Source organism: Calonectris borealis, chromosome 1 (assembly GCF_964195595.1).
Source record: "Calonectris borealis chromosome 1, bCalBor7.hap1.2, whole genome shotgun sequence".
Classification (NCBI taxonomy): Eukaryota; Metazoa; Chordata; class Aves; order Procellariiformes; family Procellariidae; genus Calonectris; species Calonectris borealis.
In genome coordinates this window covers 44,416,192-44,434,105 of record NC_134312.1, presented here as the reverse complement: position 1 = coordinate 44,434,105, position 17,914 = coordinate 44,416,192, and the positions used below count along the sequence as shown (strand labels likewise).

Sequence of the window (17,914 nt, the reverse complement as noted above, 5' to 3'; positions counted from 1 at the left end):
TATTCATCCGCAACAATGAACCTCTTAGCACCCCACACTTAATCTTACACTATGTTGAAATTTGACCATTTAATCTTCATTTAATCCATGAAAAGGAGTCTATCAGTCACTCTGATATTACTTAATTTCCTTGATGGCCTTCCGTCAGGGCTTTTGTGTATCAACCAGTGTCAGATCATGGTGTATGGTTGGAGAGGAGTGAGTGAAACTCTAAGAAGTTTGATGAAGCAAGGAGTTAAAGCCAATTAAATGATTTAGCCACTTATTATTAACTTTGAAGAGTTGGCTTAGAAATTCTTAACTGAGTTAAACAACAGAGGCAACCTTATATTTGAAAGAAAGAAAATATATGAAAGCCATTTTGACTCTGTGAATGTCACAGAAACTATCTCAAAAAAAATTTGGTATAATAATATTGCCAGTTTCATGAAGAAAAAAAACATCTTGAGCGGATGCCAGTCACTGAGCCTCAGAGTCTGTCTTTCACCAGAACAAGTGGATGATAACGTTTCTGACTAAGTGCGAAATAATTGACTTCAGCGTTGCATTCCAGGTTCCAACCTGTCAGGATTTACAGGCAGAGATCCTCCTCCTTGTGATGAATGGTCCAAGGGAGAAGACAAATACAGCCTAAGCCCAATCTGGAACTCTTCAATGACAGATCCATGTCAGCGTTTTGGAACAACCTCTTGGTGCCAGTGGGTGCTGCTGCTTCTTAGGAAAGAGTCATGAAATCTTTAGGCTAAGGCACACGTATATGAATACAATAAATACAGGGAGAGAACTGTTCCTGGGCTCTGGGAGAATGCAAGCAAAATTAGGGAGGTCTGTGCAGGATTGTGGGATAATCTTGATTAGCAGAGCAGAGAATATTTTGCCACTTTTGTGCATTGGTCTTTTGTTTATGAGAAAACCTGATGTCGGCTCTTTTTGGTGTATAACATCAGCACATTGCCTACTGAGTGCTTTCCTTGTTGTAAGTAATAAGAGAGTGTACAAAGATATGAAATGGTTGACTGAAATTAAATGTGAGCTGTCAAACTGATGAGACTGGCTCTGTCAGAAGATGAAACTCTCTTGTTTTGGTTTGGGTTTTTTTGGTCTAAACGGCTGTCCAAAATCTCAGTATGTTACTGCACAGTGCATGCATAGGAGAAAAAGAGCATACTACCTGCCCCCTCCACCTTCACCCCAAAAGCCTGGAAGAACTGTCTTCACTTCCCCAACCTACTTGGCCTCTTCATAAGCTCCATTAAGGACCTCTAGATCATTCCCTCGTTTGTAGAACTTTCTTCTTTTTATGTTGAATACCGCATAATCTTGAAATAAATCTCTTCATATGGCTCTTGTGTCTGAAAATGTTGATGCAGGTGTCAGTCAAAAAGTACCACATAGAATTAAAGTCGTCTCTGTACTAGTTTGTCACGTACTTTCAGAACTACTTTTTGGTGCAATATTAAAAGTATTATCTATATTGAATATAAAAAGAATTTACTGCATATAAGGTAAATGTAACTAAGACTGGGTAAAAGTTCTTGCAGTATGTATAGAAAAACCCTTTTCCATACTTTAATGCCTGGATGAAAAACAGTGTCTGAACTGACACTGAAAATAGGGGCTGGGCATGAATTTGGTAGATGTATGTTCTGAAAAGCAGGTCAGTATGTGTGTAAGAAACTGAACTGGCAGCCTGGAGTGAAAATGCTAATGCATAAATAAATAAGGGAATTGACTGTTAGAGTAATCAGAAAATATAATGTTCTAATTCTTGCTTTGCATAACTAACAGGCAATTAACTTTCATTGACTCATGATGTGAAAAGTGATCGAGAGACGTAGATCCTTTGCTTTGGTTACAGTTTGTCAGTTGGGAAAGAATGTTTTTCTTGACAGTTGATTAGGGGTTAAATGAGCTGAATAAAATTGGTAATTTTTGCTGCTTTTTCCACTTAGTATAACCGCTATTATATGCTGCATTTTTCCATACATAAGTTGTAATGACTGGCTTTAACTGATTAGCCCTGTTGGAAGAACTGGTTTTGATTGACAAAGATGTCAGTTTGGTATTCTCAAGATCTGCAAAAATGGCTGGTGCATATAGAACCTGGATCAAAGTATTTTTATTTATTGACTTTTGATAGATTTGGGTCTGCTCTTAAGCAAACTGCTCCTCTTAGGGAAGTACGTGCTGGGTCTGATCAACAGCTTAGATGATAGCAAAGAAGGGAGCAGCAGCATCTCATACCTCTGTAACGTGGTACCTGCCTGTATCTCTGGGGAACTACAGGAACGTCACCTCAGCTCCTGCAGACCAAGCAGGCATCGCCTCACAGCAGATCTGCAAAGCCACAGCCACAGACTCCAGTCATTCACGGCCTTGGAAGAGTAACCGCTCTCCAAATCACCAGGCCCACAGGAGACGTCGGCCTGCTCTCGCTCGCTGAGCGGCATCAGTCCCTGTGGCGCGCATCGACACTAGACGATAAAAAAAAAATAGCTGGGAGAAAAGAGGGCAGGTTCTGAGCAGTGGGAAAAGGGAAAAGGGTCAACCCTGAACATGTTTACAGTGAGTCTAACTCGTAGTAAGGCCTCGTGTGACAACGGCTGCGGTTAAACTGGTGCATATCGGTAATTGCTACAGCGTGGTTCCTGAAAGGAATGGGCATATTTCTTTTCAGACTGGGGAAAAAGCAAGGGTAGGGGGGATTGCTGTGGAAAATGGTTACGTAAAACAAACATAGCTACAGGTTGGGGTTGGGGTGTTTTTTTTGTGGTGTTGTGGTTTTTTTTTTTGTGGTGTTGTTTTTTGGGGGGTTTTGAGCTCCTTCTCTTCATAGGCTCAGGAACTCAAACTGTTTCATAGCACAATGTTTTTCAATCATTTTTCATTTGTGGCTTCACTTCCTCCCACACATTCTCCCTCCCTCCCTATACAGTTTAAGCTCTTATTTAATGATCTTTAGTCTACAAGAGACTTGATTTTATGGCCAGTTAGAAATAGCTCTTGAATGTAGGTTAAAATATACCATCTCTCTCCAAATGAAAACTTCAACCGCGGCTCTAACACCATTGGCTTGAAGAGTACCGATGCGTAGGTAACTACTTGGAGTTTTTGTTGTGGTATAGAAACTAGTCTATGTTTTGATAGAGAATGATGTTTCTGGAGGCAAATAATCAGGCTCTTCAGAAAACAAGGTAGACAAGCGGACCACACTGGGGAAAGCAGCTTTTCACAGCCGCTGTGCTGTTACACTTGCGATACTTTGAAGTTTATGATTGCGCTGGAGTCCTAGAGTGAAATATCTTTTCAAAATTTCATATTAAAAGAGAAACACTAGAACATCAACAGGAAATAAAACATTTTTATTGAATATCTGTGTAATATGTATGTTATTTTAACGACAATTGGAAAACTCTACCGTGGGAAGTCACTACACAAAGTGAAACAAAATATAAACCACCTCATCAAAAATGAAGGTAAAATACGGCTAAAGTTGTCAGCTCGCGGGCCACGAGCGATATGGCAGGATAAAACACCCCAAACATTTCTACAAGATACAGAGAAAACCCACACAGAGAAACACTCAAGCAGGCAGTAAATATACACAAAGGCAACTAGGATCTTTCTACAGCATCAGATTCTAATACTTCACACAGCTTTGTCAGAAAGGTACATGTGGCTTCTTTGAGGATGAAAATGTCATCTTGGTCACATGGCAGGTTCAGTCTCTGCGAATCATCGTACCTTACAAACCAGTTCTACGGTGACGTTCAGTCTGGCAGTGTAGGAAGAGAAAGCATTAAGAATACCTTAACACAATGAGTCAGTCCTGGCAGTTTGAACCTGCAGCTATCCTGAATGAACAACTGAAAGTTGGAGACCATGAAGCTCTTATGCTGGAAAGCTGACTGTCTACTTCTTCTCTTTGGTGGGGTTTGGTCCTTAAGGTTAAGATTTTAGTGTTCCAGCTTGATGCTTTGCATGTATGCGCCTGTTTCTATCAGAAAATGTCTCACTTGTGTTTTTTCCGTGTTTCATGTAAAAAAGAAAGAAAATGGGTCTTGCTATTCTCACTTTTGGAGGTGGGGAGAGATCCAGACTTTTATTCTCCTCCTACTTCTTTGCTGCTTCTTTTACCCCCAGCGTACTGAAAACGTTGGTGCTTGGCCATCGCTGCGCTGACCGCTGTCACACCCCTCCCAGCAGCAGAGCCTGAGGGAGGCGGTGGAATTTAGTTCTCAGTACACAGTTCTCTGATTACATTCATCTTTGTTCTTTGTTTTCAGTAATTCCGTTTGGATACGATTGATAAGAACATTAATGGTTAACTTCTCACGCCTCCCTCCAAAAGGTATAGCATTTCCACATTTCTGGGGTAGTTTGCATTGCTGAAAAGAATGAACTCTTCAAAGCATTATAAATATATTCACAGCTTGGAAAGATAAGCGAGGGGCCTCAAAGGACGGTACATGAGATAGAAGTGGTGCCCTAAATGACTTGATGAGATGGTGCAAGCTGAGATGACATGCTGGCTAGCTGTAGGATGACTATATCTACAGTAAAGCGGCGGGGGGCGAGGGCGGTTGGAAATGTAGAGTATTGCACAGGGCTTGACAAAATGCTGCGTGGTCAACCCATTCAGTATAGCATCCTTGTCCCCTGCATAGCTCCCCAGTTCTAAATTGGTCCGTAATAACTAGAACTGCTTGTGCTATGCATTCCTTCGGCAGTGCAGTAGAAGGGAATGGCAGTATTATTACAATATCACTACGGAATAAATTGATTGCTATCCACTGAGAAAACTACATTTCTAAGCACACACGGCAGTCACAGTGATACACAGAGCAGTCTTTCAAGACTCTTATGGAATGACTAATAGCTTCATAATAGTGCCATTTACTACATAATAACATTGAAAACATTTAAAAACTCCTCCTGAAACGAGCATCTAGTATACAGAAGAGGTTGCTTCAGTTTTCTAGAACTTGTTCTTTGTTTTCACTTTTTTTTTTAAAGGACAAATTAAAACTTAAGTATAAATAGTATATAAAAGGTCACTAGCTGTTCTCTTTTGGCTTACTTTGAAGTGCATTTAGAACTATGGCTAAATTTTGTCATCTTCTGATGGGATTACAATACTGTCTGTTTACCATGAAACTATTTTGTATAATAAACTCACACGGCTGTGTCTAAAAAATATTCTGCATTCCTTCTAATCTGAGTTAGTATAATAAAATATTTTGTTACAAAGTCTAATGTGCAAACTCATTATAATGTGAAATCGTGGATGGAATTCACAGTATGCAAATTTTGTATAAAGGTGATAACGGAGAGCTACTCTTGTTTTCATGGCAGCGTTTTGCTACTGCTGCGTCTCCCCCCTCCCGTCCCCCCCTCCCTGCACAACCTCTGCAATGGTCTTACGTGGTATGTTAGATGAAATCGTTGCCTCCTATGGAACTGCTTCCTCAACTTTCAATCTAAAGCCATTTCAGTCTGTTATGTGTTTGCTTTGGAATATATACAAAAAAATTATATCCTGGCTACGTCTCCTTGAGGTCAGCCATGGAGCTGCTCAGATCATGCTAAGTTGCCTGTGAAAGAAGTCTACCCAATTGGATTTGCCCCTCCAAGATTCACTGTGGACGTGTAGCGTGTTATTAGGATGGTCCGGTTGAAAGCTCAGATTTAAGTTGTCCTTTAAGATGTCAGTGTAACACTACTAGTGCCTTACAAGTTGGAATTTTTTTTCTGGAATGCAGACGATACAATAGTTACCCTATAATATATTATCAGCTCTCCTATATCTCAGTCAATTTACATAATTTAAAATAGAACATCTTATTAAAAACATCTAGATATACACAGATTAGGAAACGCTTACAACATACAAATACACAAACTAGAAATAAATTCTCAGCATACTGGTGTATATATACAACTGTGTGATACAATAAATAATTTCTGTCATGCTCTATCTACACATCATATTGCTTAAAAGAAGAGTAGATCTGGGGGGGCAGTGGTGAAATGAAGCGCCTTTAGAGGGCTCTCTACATTTAAATTTGTGCAAATTAAAACGGGAATTTAAAAGTACAACTGATCTGTGTCAGGAACACATGGCTGGAAATGAAAGGACCCATATTACTGAGGTATTTACAGATACTGGCTAAAGAGCACTATGTGGGCAAATGCAGAAAGGCTTCTTTTTCTTCTTCATAATCTAATTTAATTTAATTTACTTCTTGACTGCCAGCATGGCATCTACCTCCTCCTCGGGCTGTAAGGTGTGCCACTGTGCGATGGGCCGCCGAGGGTTGGCCAACATGTCTGACCAGTGCCGCAGCTCCGCCCCGGTGCTGTTGTAGCCCACAAAGACTTTCCCGATGGCATCGTTCTTGCCAATCTTGTCATAGTCCAAAACAGTCACAACAACTTGCACTTTCTACAAGGAGATAGAGAAAGACCAGTGAGCGCGATAGCAAGGGGAAGGTGGGCAGGGATAGATCTCAGGACAGAGAATGACAATGGAGACTCCGTGTACATGAAGCGGGTGTGTGACAGCCAGAGCAGGTTCCCCCAGCGAGAAGCAAATTCAAACTTTTGTCTTTGCTTCTTGTGAGCCTTCCAAATAAAATTAAGTTCACAACCTCCCTGCTAACTTGAAATTTGACCCTTTTCATCAAAGAGCTTCATATGGGAATCGAGGATGATTTTTTCCTTTAACAGATTAACAACCTATGGATTTTTTTTTTGTTGTTGTTATTGAAGAATCAGACTGCTAGAAGTCTGTAGGGCTAAAAGTGAGATCTTAAGATAAGCTAAGTTAAAAGTACTGCAATCTAACACATCATTATTGTTTAAGAAAGTAAAAATGAGGTAAAATTCAGAAATGGCTCTACCCCAAGTTAACGTTTGCAATGTCGTACTCTATTCTGTTAATTGCTTTTCTGCTTCTAAACAACTCTTACCCATCCATCCATCCATGCTAATCAGTTATTTTCAGATAAATTCAGAAGACAGCCCTTACAGTTGCTATATGCATGTGAGCTTATCTCTGTGTGTGTGTGTGTGTGTGTGTGTGCACACGCATATGTATGTATATACTGTGTGTATTATATAAAATTATACAGGAGTCAAGAAAACCGGCTGCATGCTCAGGGAAGTTGGAAAGAAGTATAAACCCCACTGTCTCGGGGCTGTGACACACCAGTGCTGCCTGCGACCCCTCCGGTGTTGGAATGCCGCTTCTGCTGTAGGAACAGTGACCTCTGGCAAACAGGGTTAACCTCTTCCCACAAAATCTGCACGGGCCCATCTGCCATAGCTCATCGACAACTTTCCATTCACTTAGGCTGGGGCACACCGGGAGGTGACGTCCAAGCCAGGCATTTGCGTATGCGTGTGCGTGCACATGCCCGCATTCCTCTCCATCAGGTCATTAATACTTGTCGAAAGAGCACAAACAGCCAGTCCTTCAGTGGAGTGGTGTTCTTCCCCAACAGCACCTAAGACGTTAACAGCCTTGGGCTGATTTTACTAAACTGTAAATGCTTCTCCTTAGGGAGCTTTATTTTTAAGGATGAACATACAGTTCTTTTCCTGATTCCTTTCTATCCCATGGTAAACACACACAGCCCCTTATTCCAGTGTGAGTTTCCTGAATTGGAGGAAGAAATGCCCTGAAACACATTTCTTCTTCCAGAAAAATCTTTTGTTCTCAAGCATCAGGTTTTTAAATCTAAGGCTTTAAATATATGTACAATCTGGATTTCTTACTAGAATGATTAATTTCAGTGCTTGTAATGGGATTATCTTTTAAAAGTAACTGATGCTTTTAAGCATATCTGCAAGACCAGACTCATGAGGTCTGTCTTATAGAGTCCATTCCCTTACATGATTGTACAATTCACTGAGCCAGAGAAAGAGAGGATTCCAACAGGCACTAAAGTATTTATATAGTTGCTGATGACAAAAGTGTACATCAAACTCAAGACTCTCTCTCCCCAGAGCACTCACGATAAAAGGCAATATCCTGAAGCAAGTATTTCTGGATGCCAAAATGATGTTTCAGTGTTGCTGTTTGCAATACACTCACTTTTAATGTTGATGGTACCTCCCCAAATGAACATTTATGTTTTAGATGCATGGTACAATCACAGATATAAAAAGTAAGCATGAGACTGTTGTCTTACGGTACAAAAAAAAGTTGCCTGCTGTACCTAGAAGCTTGGGGGCTTCTATTGGATTTTTTTCGTGTTAATCATAAGACAACAATGAGCACTGTAAACAAAAGAGCCTTTTCCTTGCTCTGTCAAGGTGTAAGAACAGCTAGCTCAGATGATTAGCTCTGAGATGATTTTCACCTCATGGTCTCTGGCTTAAACCTACAGAGAAATGTGAGCATCTCTTTGCCTTTGTACCATACGTTAAAGGAACAGCTGCACTGCAAAACCCAACAGGTGCTAGCAGAAAGCACCACCTCTGCTAATAATCACTTGGAGTAGCAGTTTCCTCACTGTGATTAGGCATTCTTTGGACTGAAAGGGCCTGGAGCCCTTGCTACCTATGGTGGCAATATCTGTCTCGAAAACAGCAAACCACAAGCTCGATCTCCCTGTAGCAACAGGATTTGACTTCCTAGTAGTGTTCTCCCATTACCTTTCAAGACATCACTTTCTTTCTCTTAAGAGCTAGAATCCATATTCACTACTAAATTGTTGAAAATGTTAATGTTTGGCCCATTTTAAATTACATGGGTGTGCTGCCATTGAGCTGCTTACCCTCCATGATCTCCCTTGTCTTCACTCTCTAACCATCATGAAACTTGTATAACCATTATTTTTTTATTTGACTATGAAAGTTTGCTTAATGACTTTTACAGGAATTACCCCAAAGTCACAGTGATTCTTACCATATTAAGTCTAAAGAACATTTAAAATGTGTTTTGCTAATGATGAAATCACTTCAGTAACCATAATGAAATCACCTCTAAATATAGTCTTTCATAACTAACTCCAAAATGCATTGGCAGATGTCCAAAGTCCAGAATTACAGATTTTAAATTGAGGCTATATACTGAAGTAAATAGCTCTAAAGTAATTCTAATAAACTTATAAAAAAAAGCGCAAAATATTAAACTGCAAAACTGCAACACTTTTTAAAGGGCCTATATCCACCTTACAAAACTGACTTAGGATTAGAGGGCAAAATGGCCAAGTACCTGCAGAATGCACCTAACCATGCCAAAGCTCAGATCTGATAACTTGGAGGTGCCCATCCAGTTCTTCAGTCCTGTCCCTATTTGGAAATCAAAACATTCGTTGCCTAAATTGCCAGAGAGGCTTGATTTGATTGATCTTTTTTTGCCTCTGGGTCTTTGATGCTTGTTAGGAGATTTTTCACAAGCACACACACCAGCTTTCATTAAAATCAATGGGAATTAGGCCCCACTGGATTTCCCACTTTTTGATTCCTAGAGTCCACAGACACCCGTACCTGCTGCGGGGCATGAAGAAACTCCTAAACGGGCTAGTCATGCAGCCGAGTCACTATTCCTCGTGCCTCACCTTGTCTCGTTTTATTATCTTTGTTGGTGCCAAGCCAATAAAAACCAAGCACACAGCTTTAGTTGAAATGTAGGCCTTGGCTCCTGGGCTCCTCTCCAGTACAGTTGCTATCAAAATCCAAGATAGAGAGTCTCAAAACCTGTACCATGCTCTCATCTAATCAAGAGATGTCTGTGTGTCCCTATTGCCTGGGAGTTTTCCCTGGCAATGTCTGCTGGCTCCAAATTTGGCCCAAGCTATTTAAACCCTCATAGTAGCAAGGCACCTAATTCCTACCTAGGCCTCTCTTACAAGCCACAAAAGGATGTACACCCCGACTGTTTTAATTATGGTCTCTCAAACTGGGGGGGCCCCTGAAAGTAAGCACCCTTTCCACACTCAGCTCCACCCAGAAAAGCTATAGTCTTGCTTAACATCTCCATGGTCACAGAGCTCCCCGGGGCGGGTGGGAAGCCAACATGCAGTTCTTTTCTCTTCTGAGAGTATTTAAACCAATACATCTTGCCCTGCCACTGAATGCTCTAACAAGTGAGCAAAAGAACAAAATGGTTTAACACTAATGGTAAAAGCTTAACAGAAGTGGAGGAGGCCGGTACCAACCGATCTTTATGTGGTTTACATTACCTAGATCAGACCAGAAATCAAAGCCTCTCCCTTTCCAAGCAAAGCACCCAACTAACAGGTGATCTTATGCTCTGAGGCCAATCATATACTTATTATTTATGCAGAAATGATGTTGCACTCCCAACACAAGCCATAGGCACAGGCGACAAGAGTACTTAAGACATTGAAGATATAGGTTCAAATTCACTTAGGGAGGGGAGTGAACTGGATGTCCTGAGATGGTTAAGATGACCTTCTCTCTTGTGAGAAAAGGTTAGTTAACATCAGAAGACATTAAATCTCACGCTCAGGAGTGAGAGGTGATTTGCCTCCCAGTAGCCCAAAGGTAGGTAACTGAGTCCCCGAAAAAAATGGCATGATGCCTCATCCTGGTATTTTCCACTGCTAATGTAGGTGACTTCCAGCTCACTGTGCTGACTTCTGAGGCCCCTAATTTTAGGCACTGAACTCTCCAGGAGTAGCATGTGGACTGCTGGAGCTCCCCTGAGGCACCAAGTAAACAGGCATCGCAGTACTGATATTCTCAAATGTCTTTTTCCACGGAGCATAGGAATCACCAAAAAAGTTTTCATGGTGTGGTGAAGAACTGAAAAAAAAACGATTGAATTCTGTGTTTTACTTAAAAGGGATGCTGCAGCACTTTCAACAAACAGGACTGATAAATGCACAGGGAACACAATTGTGACTGATGATGCCAATTTATTATTTCAAATAATTTGGGGAAAATTGCTGTATATGCCTTTTCTTTTATCCCTATACTCTTTTTGCTGGCACATTCCTTCACTATCTCCCTGTGGATTTTTTTTTCAGAATCCATTTCTGTTAACAGAAAATGTCAGTTATCCATTTCTCACTGATGAATCAAAGCTTCGTAAGTACTGCGCATTTTATCATTTCCCTCTTGAAGCAGTCACACTCATCTAATGTAGCACAGGGCTGGCACCTAGGTGCTAATGAAGGCATGCACATGTGATAATTAACAAGATTCCTGTTAAATATTTATAAGGGCTGAGAAATGGAATGCAGAGGGAAGACAAAACACTGTTTGACATTACCTGAATTTGCTCGAATGGTACTTCAAAGCTGAAAGACTCGTTGTAGTAGGGATTCAGAGTGTTCTTTTTAATTGTAGTCTTTTTCTTCTTCAGCCTCTTACCGTTCTGCATCAGATGGATCTTCACATAGGGATCTAAGTAATCAAGAGAAGATGTAGAGCTAAGAAGGGTAGTTCAGTGTGTTATCTACAGATTTTAATCCTGCAAATTTACAACTCAATGATAAAAAAGAAAAACCTTCAGCAACAAACAGCTTGTATTTAAACAAAGCCCTAATCTCCACTACAGAAAAACTCCTGTACGCTTGCAAAGTATTCCGGATGGAAAAAGGTACAAAACATTTATTGCATTATCTCCTTAACACTCCGAGGGAGGGGTAAATTCCCACCTAACTTTTTTTCACAGCTCATTAACCACCCTGGAAATGTTTTTACTTTAACATTATTTAATGCCAACAGTTCTTGGCAACGGGGCTGCGGGGTGGTTTTCCCAAGAGCCGTGAGCGCTGCCGAATGCACACGTGGTGGGCACAGGGCTAGGGTGGCTGGCTGCTCTGCAACTGCCCGGCAGCTCTTCACATCGCTCCTCGGGGGGGAGCTGCACCGTGGTTTTCCCGTCCTCTGACCTCCCCGGCGGGCTGCGGCTGGCACAGCGTGGTGTCCGTGAGTCTGGCGCACGGACAGCTTGCATGGCAGGAAGGGGCTTTGCCTTTTAGTACCAGTCCTCTACCTTAGTGCTACATGCAGCTAGAGTAAGGTGCAGGCCACGGTATCGGTCTAAATTATGAATTGTTTTTGCTACTTTCTATTGAATTCCCATTGTTAGTTTGCACGACCTCTGGTGGCTAAGGAACAGATTTGGTACCTAATCAGGTATTCCTCATGCAAGCAAAACTCTCATGGATGTTACTGCCGTGAAGTGGCATCTCAGTGGTTATACTGTCAGCGGAAATTTTGCCTGCTTAAAAGAATAGCACTATCAGTCTTTAATCTGTTACAAGAGCCATATCCCTGTTTAAAGAATGAACTAGCAGTTCTTCTTTCATGGTGGCGTTAATTAGCAGAGAGCTGAGCTCAGTTATTTTTCTGTTTAAGCCTACCGTGAAGCACCATTTGAAGCATCTCAAGCTCATCCTTTTCAACAACCTGTATGGTACTGACACCAAAATGTGGGTAGGTACCTCCTTTGGCTTTAGGTAGCTGAACTGTGATGTAGGTCGAGGCAAGCCTTCCCTCTAGCGAGCTCGTAGGAGCTATACAAAGCACCAGCCAGCCACAAATCCTCTGTGGCATAAATCAAGAGAGCCTGAATGCAAACTATCAAAGGAAAGGGCTTCTCCTTTCCCTCCTGAGAAAAGGATGGGGCTACAGAAGAAGAATGACAAATTAACACTGAAATTAAATATTATCACTATGAGCAAACCATGCTTTCTGACTCTGCTATGAAATTCATGCTTGGAGTGTCTGAGATGACTAATTGCATTCTGCTACAGTCACAATATGCTTTACTGTGGAAGACCTAGGAGTTCAGGACAGTTAAGTTACTGGAGTGACTTGATCACAGTCTACAGTACCTGTGAAGGGAGCATAATTTTGGTAGTGGACTCTTCAAGCCAGCAGACAAGGGTATAATAAGGTCCAATGGCTGTGAGAAGGAACTAGACAAATTCTAACTTAGAAATAGGCACGTACTTTAGTAGTAAGACTACTGAAACAGCTGGAGTAGCTCCTCAGTGTTTGTGGTGAACTCTGTTACAGAGGGTTAAGATTCCTTCTCCCTCAAAAGACTCAAGTTCAAATAGAAATCAAATCTGGGTAGGTTTACGCTCGAGGCTAGACAGGGGATTGCAAGGGTTCCTTTTGGCTGCACAGTGTATGAATTAAGGAGTATCATGTGAAGAGCAGAAATGCAAAAAGCCAACAGAGTTCTATTTCTTTTTGAATATCGAGTTCAACATCACTGCATACAGGGTTTGAAGGTGGAAAACAGGTAAATCTGGACTCCTTCAACATTAGGTGATACTTCAGGAAAGCTCATCTACCTTATTACTTTTGCTGAGGCTCCATGCTGAATGCGTGATTCTTTTGATATGCAAAATGACGTTTTAGGTATAGCTAATATAGAAAGTTCATTCAGTAGTCAAGGAGCCAGTGGTAGAGTATCTTGGAAATGAGATAAGATGCTGTTAAAATACAATTTGAGTAACTAGAGTGAGCTGGGAGGCTAAACAGTGCAGTAATACATTATTGTTAAGGGGATTAGAACTGAAGAATTCTATTAAAATAAATGCAGTCAATATAAGTCAATCCTTTACTGACCTGTGCTTGTGCACAGACAATATACACAGATTTGATGATTATTCATACGCCCATAAGGAACTGTATAGTAAAGATTTATATAGCAATGCAGATATATTCATTTCTTGATAAACGTTCCATATTCTGGAGAAAAATATTTTTAACCTAGAATTCAAGTGTACGTGAATGCGTCTACGTGTACATTCACTTTAAGTGATTTGCTTCTATTCACTTTCTAGATTTTCTATCTTCATGCTGGTATTAGAGCAAAATCTGACCCCGAATAACTCATGGCCATGGGACAAGGCCCAGAAGCTGGGTTTCTGCGGTTTCTTTTTCATGTTCTGATCAGCTTTTTGTGTTTGTCTGTCTGGGGATTTGAGTTAGGCTCAGTCAAATGCCAGGTTTTTAGTAGGAAAGATCCCAGTGGTACCAGATTGCCATGGTAGTGCCGAACTGTCAGTGGCAGAGGTCCCAAATGGAGCACAGAACAGGACATATCATATGATACAATATCGGTTTTTTTTTTCATCTAAGGGTAAAATTGTCATGCCAAACCAACTACAAATTGAGTATCACCTAACTGAAATCATGTTCCTTCTTTTCTAGTTTCAGAGGAAAGTATTAAATCAGTTTACTCGTCACAAAACCACTGCAAATCAGAACGGGGTGTCCAGCTCAAGTAAGTGGATGGACCATTAGAGATTTTAACTGAGTTTCTCCTCATTAGATTGTACCTCCACTTCCTATTTCTTGAAGTATCCTGGTATTACCTAGTTCTCCCCTCGCTTCATTCTTCTGTATCTCATCTCATATATGACCCCCTCCACCACTGCATTATCTTCAGTTACACTCTCCCATATCCCACGACGTTATCCCTAACTCCCTCAGCTCTCCAGTAATCTACTTGCTTGAACAGACAACCTGATACCTAAGCACAGACTTTCTTGCAACTGCATGAATCAATATCTCTGAAAAAGACAAATTCTGTTCCACAAATAACAGAAGCTGAACTGCTCGGAGTCAATTATTAGAAGAAGAGAGGATAATCAAAAGAAAGCAGAACCTCTGGGAAGTGCCAGTCTCCAGTGATTTTTCCGAGATAAGGTTTAGCGCTAATGGAAACATCTCTTCTCTCTACTTGCAACATAACCTCAGCGCTGGCACCATTACTCATGCTGAGTAATACTTTAATATGTAAATAGTCTCACTGAATAAGTGAGACTAGTAAGGACGACAGAACTGATATTACAGCCCAGCAATGATAAATTGTCTGTTAAGTGCATAGCCTGGGCATAAAGGGCAGAATTCTTTTGACCAAGTACAAATGTCTACATCTGACGCCAATGAAAATAAATAAGCTTTTCTCTTTATGTACTCTGGATAGTTATCTCGTTCCAGAGTAAATATCTGTCTTTGGTCAAATGAATTGCACCCCAAAATATTTATTTCTCTCCACCGATACAAGACAGCCTATTCGCTTTCATGTAAACAGTTACACTGAAGAAATTTCAAGTTAAAAGAGGTGAACATCACTCTGTTTTCTCCTGCAGAGAAACTTACTTACTTTCAAGTAAACAGGGATTTAGATCCACATTACATGGACCTTGCCCATCTGTCTGGAAGAAGGGATGTTGCATCCAGAGCGCTATGGATGTCCCTCTGCCAAAGGGGACAGAATGGCTGTGTGTCCCTTGCTTATTAATTCCTGTTAAGCAATGTGTGGGATTAAATAAAATTCTGCTATTTATTCCCTCATTAACGGTCTAGCCATGAATGCTAAAAAGCTGTAAAATTCATAACTAATTGTGCATTGTAGATTTTACAACAACGTCTCAAGGGAGGCTAGCTGAACAGCTTTAAAAGCACTGGGGGACTAGCTGACACATTTTGTCTTCCTGAAGTTAGCAGTAAGATGCCAATACATAAAGGATAACTGAAATGGTATGTAATAGCAGGTAAAGACTTCTGGAGTCATTTGGACCATGAGGCATATATATACAATTAGAACCCTCTTGAAATAATGACTAGTTCATCATCATCGTGTTGTAGGCAAGATGCACTTCATTATTATAAGTTATAAAAAAGCAAATTTACAGCTGAAAGAAAATACTACAACTCAAAAGAAGAAAATCGTGGCTAATGACAATATCTGAGAAAAAAGTGGAACTTGAGAATGACTGCTTGTCAGTGGATTTTAAGATGAAAAATTTTTTATAGGGATCAATTAATGCACAATCATTTTTCACCTAGGTAGGAGAGAATTCAGCACACAAATTTCCAACTGTATGGTTATTCAGCAGAAAAGTGTCGACACAGTACTCAGCTTGGAATGGTTTTACTACAATGGTTTATTCTGAACGCAAATGTAAGGATGGTGCCGATCTTTGATAAATATTTGTAAGGCTTCCGTAGCTAATCAAAATACCAAAAGCAAGTGCCTAGAAAGTTGACAAATTTGAAAAATGCTGCAGGGGTAACACTGGACTTGATTGGGTGTGCAATTACAGTCGCGTGTTGGGGGAGCCTAAAGGTTTAAGGAAAAAAATCCCACACAGCTCTGGCAGTGGGATCATAGAAAACCCTCTACAAGGCTCGAGTAAGCCTAACATGATTAATAAGAAAAAAACTGAGCCAGAACAAACTAGTCATAGATACAGCTGAATAAAGTTTCATATGACAAAACATTGTAATAAGGAGATGTTCTCAACTCAAATGTAGAAACTGAGAAGAAATATGGTGCCAGAATTGCCTCCAGCTGTATTTTTGTCTTCAAAATGTTCGGGATAACTGGGTGCTAATTAGCACGCTTTTTCCCCATCAGCAGAAAATTTATGCCAAACCCGTGCCAAGGCACACATCACTGACATTTAGAGCGAAGGTGTCAGCAGACAGTAGAGTCTCCATTCCAGGATGCAGAACAAATTCCTGAAGAGCTTGGCAATTGATCCAATAACTGAAGAAAATCAGGTTTGGAAATGCAGCCTTATAAATGGCTCTGAAAACACGGTTAGGACAGAGGTGACTTGTAGGGTGGATCGTTAGTTCCATGCTAAAAAGCCATAATCACTCTCATCCTGCAACAGTGCAAGGGGGTGGAAAGGCGAGGAAAGGTCAAGCCGGAGCCTTAGACCGGAGCAGAGGCCGTGCTAGATTCAATATTGCACCCTTAACCTCTTCCTATTCCATGCAAACACCCTTCAGACAAAGCTTTTTTGGCTTTCAGGAGTGGCAGCAGGAAGAACAGCAATTTTATACAGCAAACAACTTTATTTTCGATAGAGACTGTGCCAGGGATGAAGGCGGACAGCATCAGCAATACCTGCACACTTGCTTCTGCCTTCAGAGAGCGATGGCAGCGGCTGCCACGGCTGTGCTATGGCAAGCAGCAGCGCTCGGAGAGCAGAGCAAAACAGGACGAACTTCCCTGGGAGTTCCCACAGATTTGCTGATTCTTCCCAAGGATCATGGGACATGCTCCCTCTGTGGGCATATAAACCCTTCTCTCCCGAGAGAGGGATGATTCACATGAGGCCTGTGGCATCCAGGCCATGGATAATCTGCCTTGACTTTTTTTCTTCTGTTTATTCACGTATGGATGAGAGGGGATAATTAAAGTCTCCGAAATAATGAGTTTAGAGTGATATTGTGCCTGGATTGTCTAAACTAGTATTTTTCAGATGAATGGAAAGCTTCAAATGGGAAGGAAAGACAGAGGGGGAAAATGTGTTATCTGGGGAAGAAACAATATAAGGTACAATTACTAAGAAGGAGTACAAGTGCTATGGTACATTCTAGATTGCATAAAAGTTATAGTTTATATTCATTGACACAAGCTGTCGGGCCTTCTACCTTCCTCCACAAATGAGCAAATTAAAGCTGGAACATTATTTTTAAGAAGCAGTTGATGTCTCAAGCGAAATATTGGAAAACATTCTCATTAGAAACAATTCTCTAGGCATAAAATACAGGGTTTGTGGGTTTTTTCTTATCACATTTCCTTGAAAACAGTATTGTTGATTTTTTTTTTAAAAGTTTATTTGCTGCTTAGTGTCTAGTTCTCAGCTACCGTTCATATTTAGCTACTTGGGACCTCATCGTAGTTTCCATAACCCCACTGGGCTGTAGATTACCTGAGGTTATGGGCCAAATCTTTAGCTGTAGCCTGTACTTGATCAATACACAAGGGAAAGGTGGCTAGCAAAAGTATTTGCTGTAGATTCCTGCATAGTGTCTGACTGTATGCCAGTCCTGACCCCAGCAAAACACTTTTTAAAATTACTTCAATAAGCGGGCTGAGGCTTGAGCAGTGTGCCTAGGAGATTCTCCCAACACCACCCAGTAGCGTACTGGCCATGAATGGCGTTGA

General features: G+C 40.9%; 1 protein-coding gene across 2 annotated transcripts in view; it reads right to left on the bottom strand.

The window, feature by feature from the left end:
- Nucleotides 1-3,341: 3,341 nt before the first annotated feature.
- The window catches only part of SYT1 (synaptotagmin 1), a 357,183-nt gene continuing 342,610 nt past the window's right edge, over nucleotides 3,342-17,914 (bottom strand). For both annotated transcript variants that reach the window (XM_075150488.1, XM_075150480.1), the window contains exons 10-11: nucleotides 11,249-11,382; nucleotides 3,342-6,445 (exon numbers count right to left, since the gene is read on the bottom strand). In XM_075150488.1, the coding sequence (XP_075006589.1) occupies nucleotides 6,239-6,445; nucleotides 11,249-11,382 (341 nt within the window). In that variant the 3' untranslated portion in view covers nucleotides 3,342-6,238. The remainder of the gene's footprint in view (nucleotides 6,446-11,248; nucleotides 11,383-17,914) is intronic.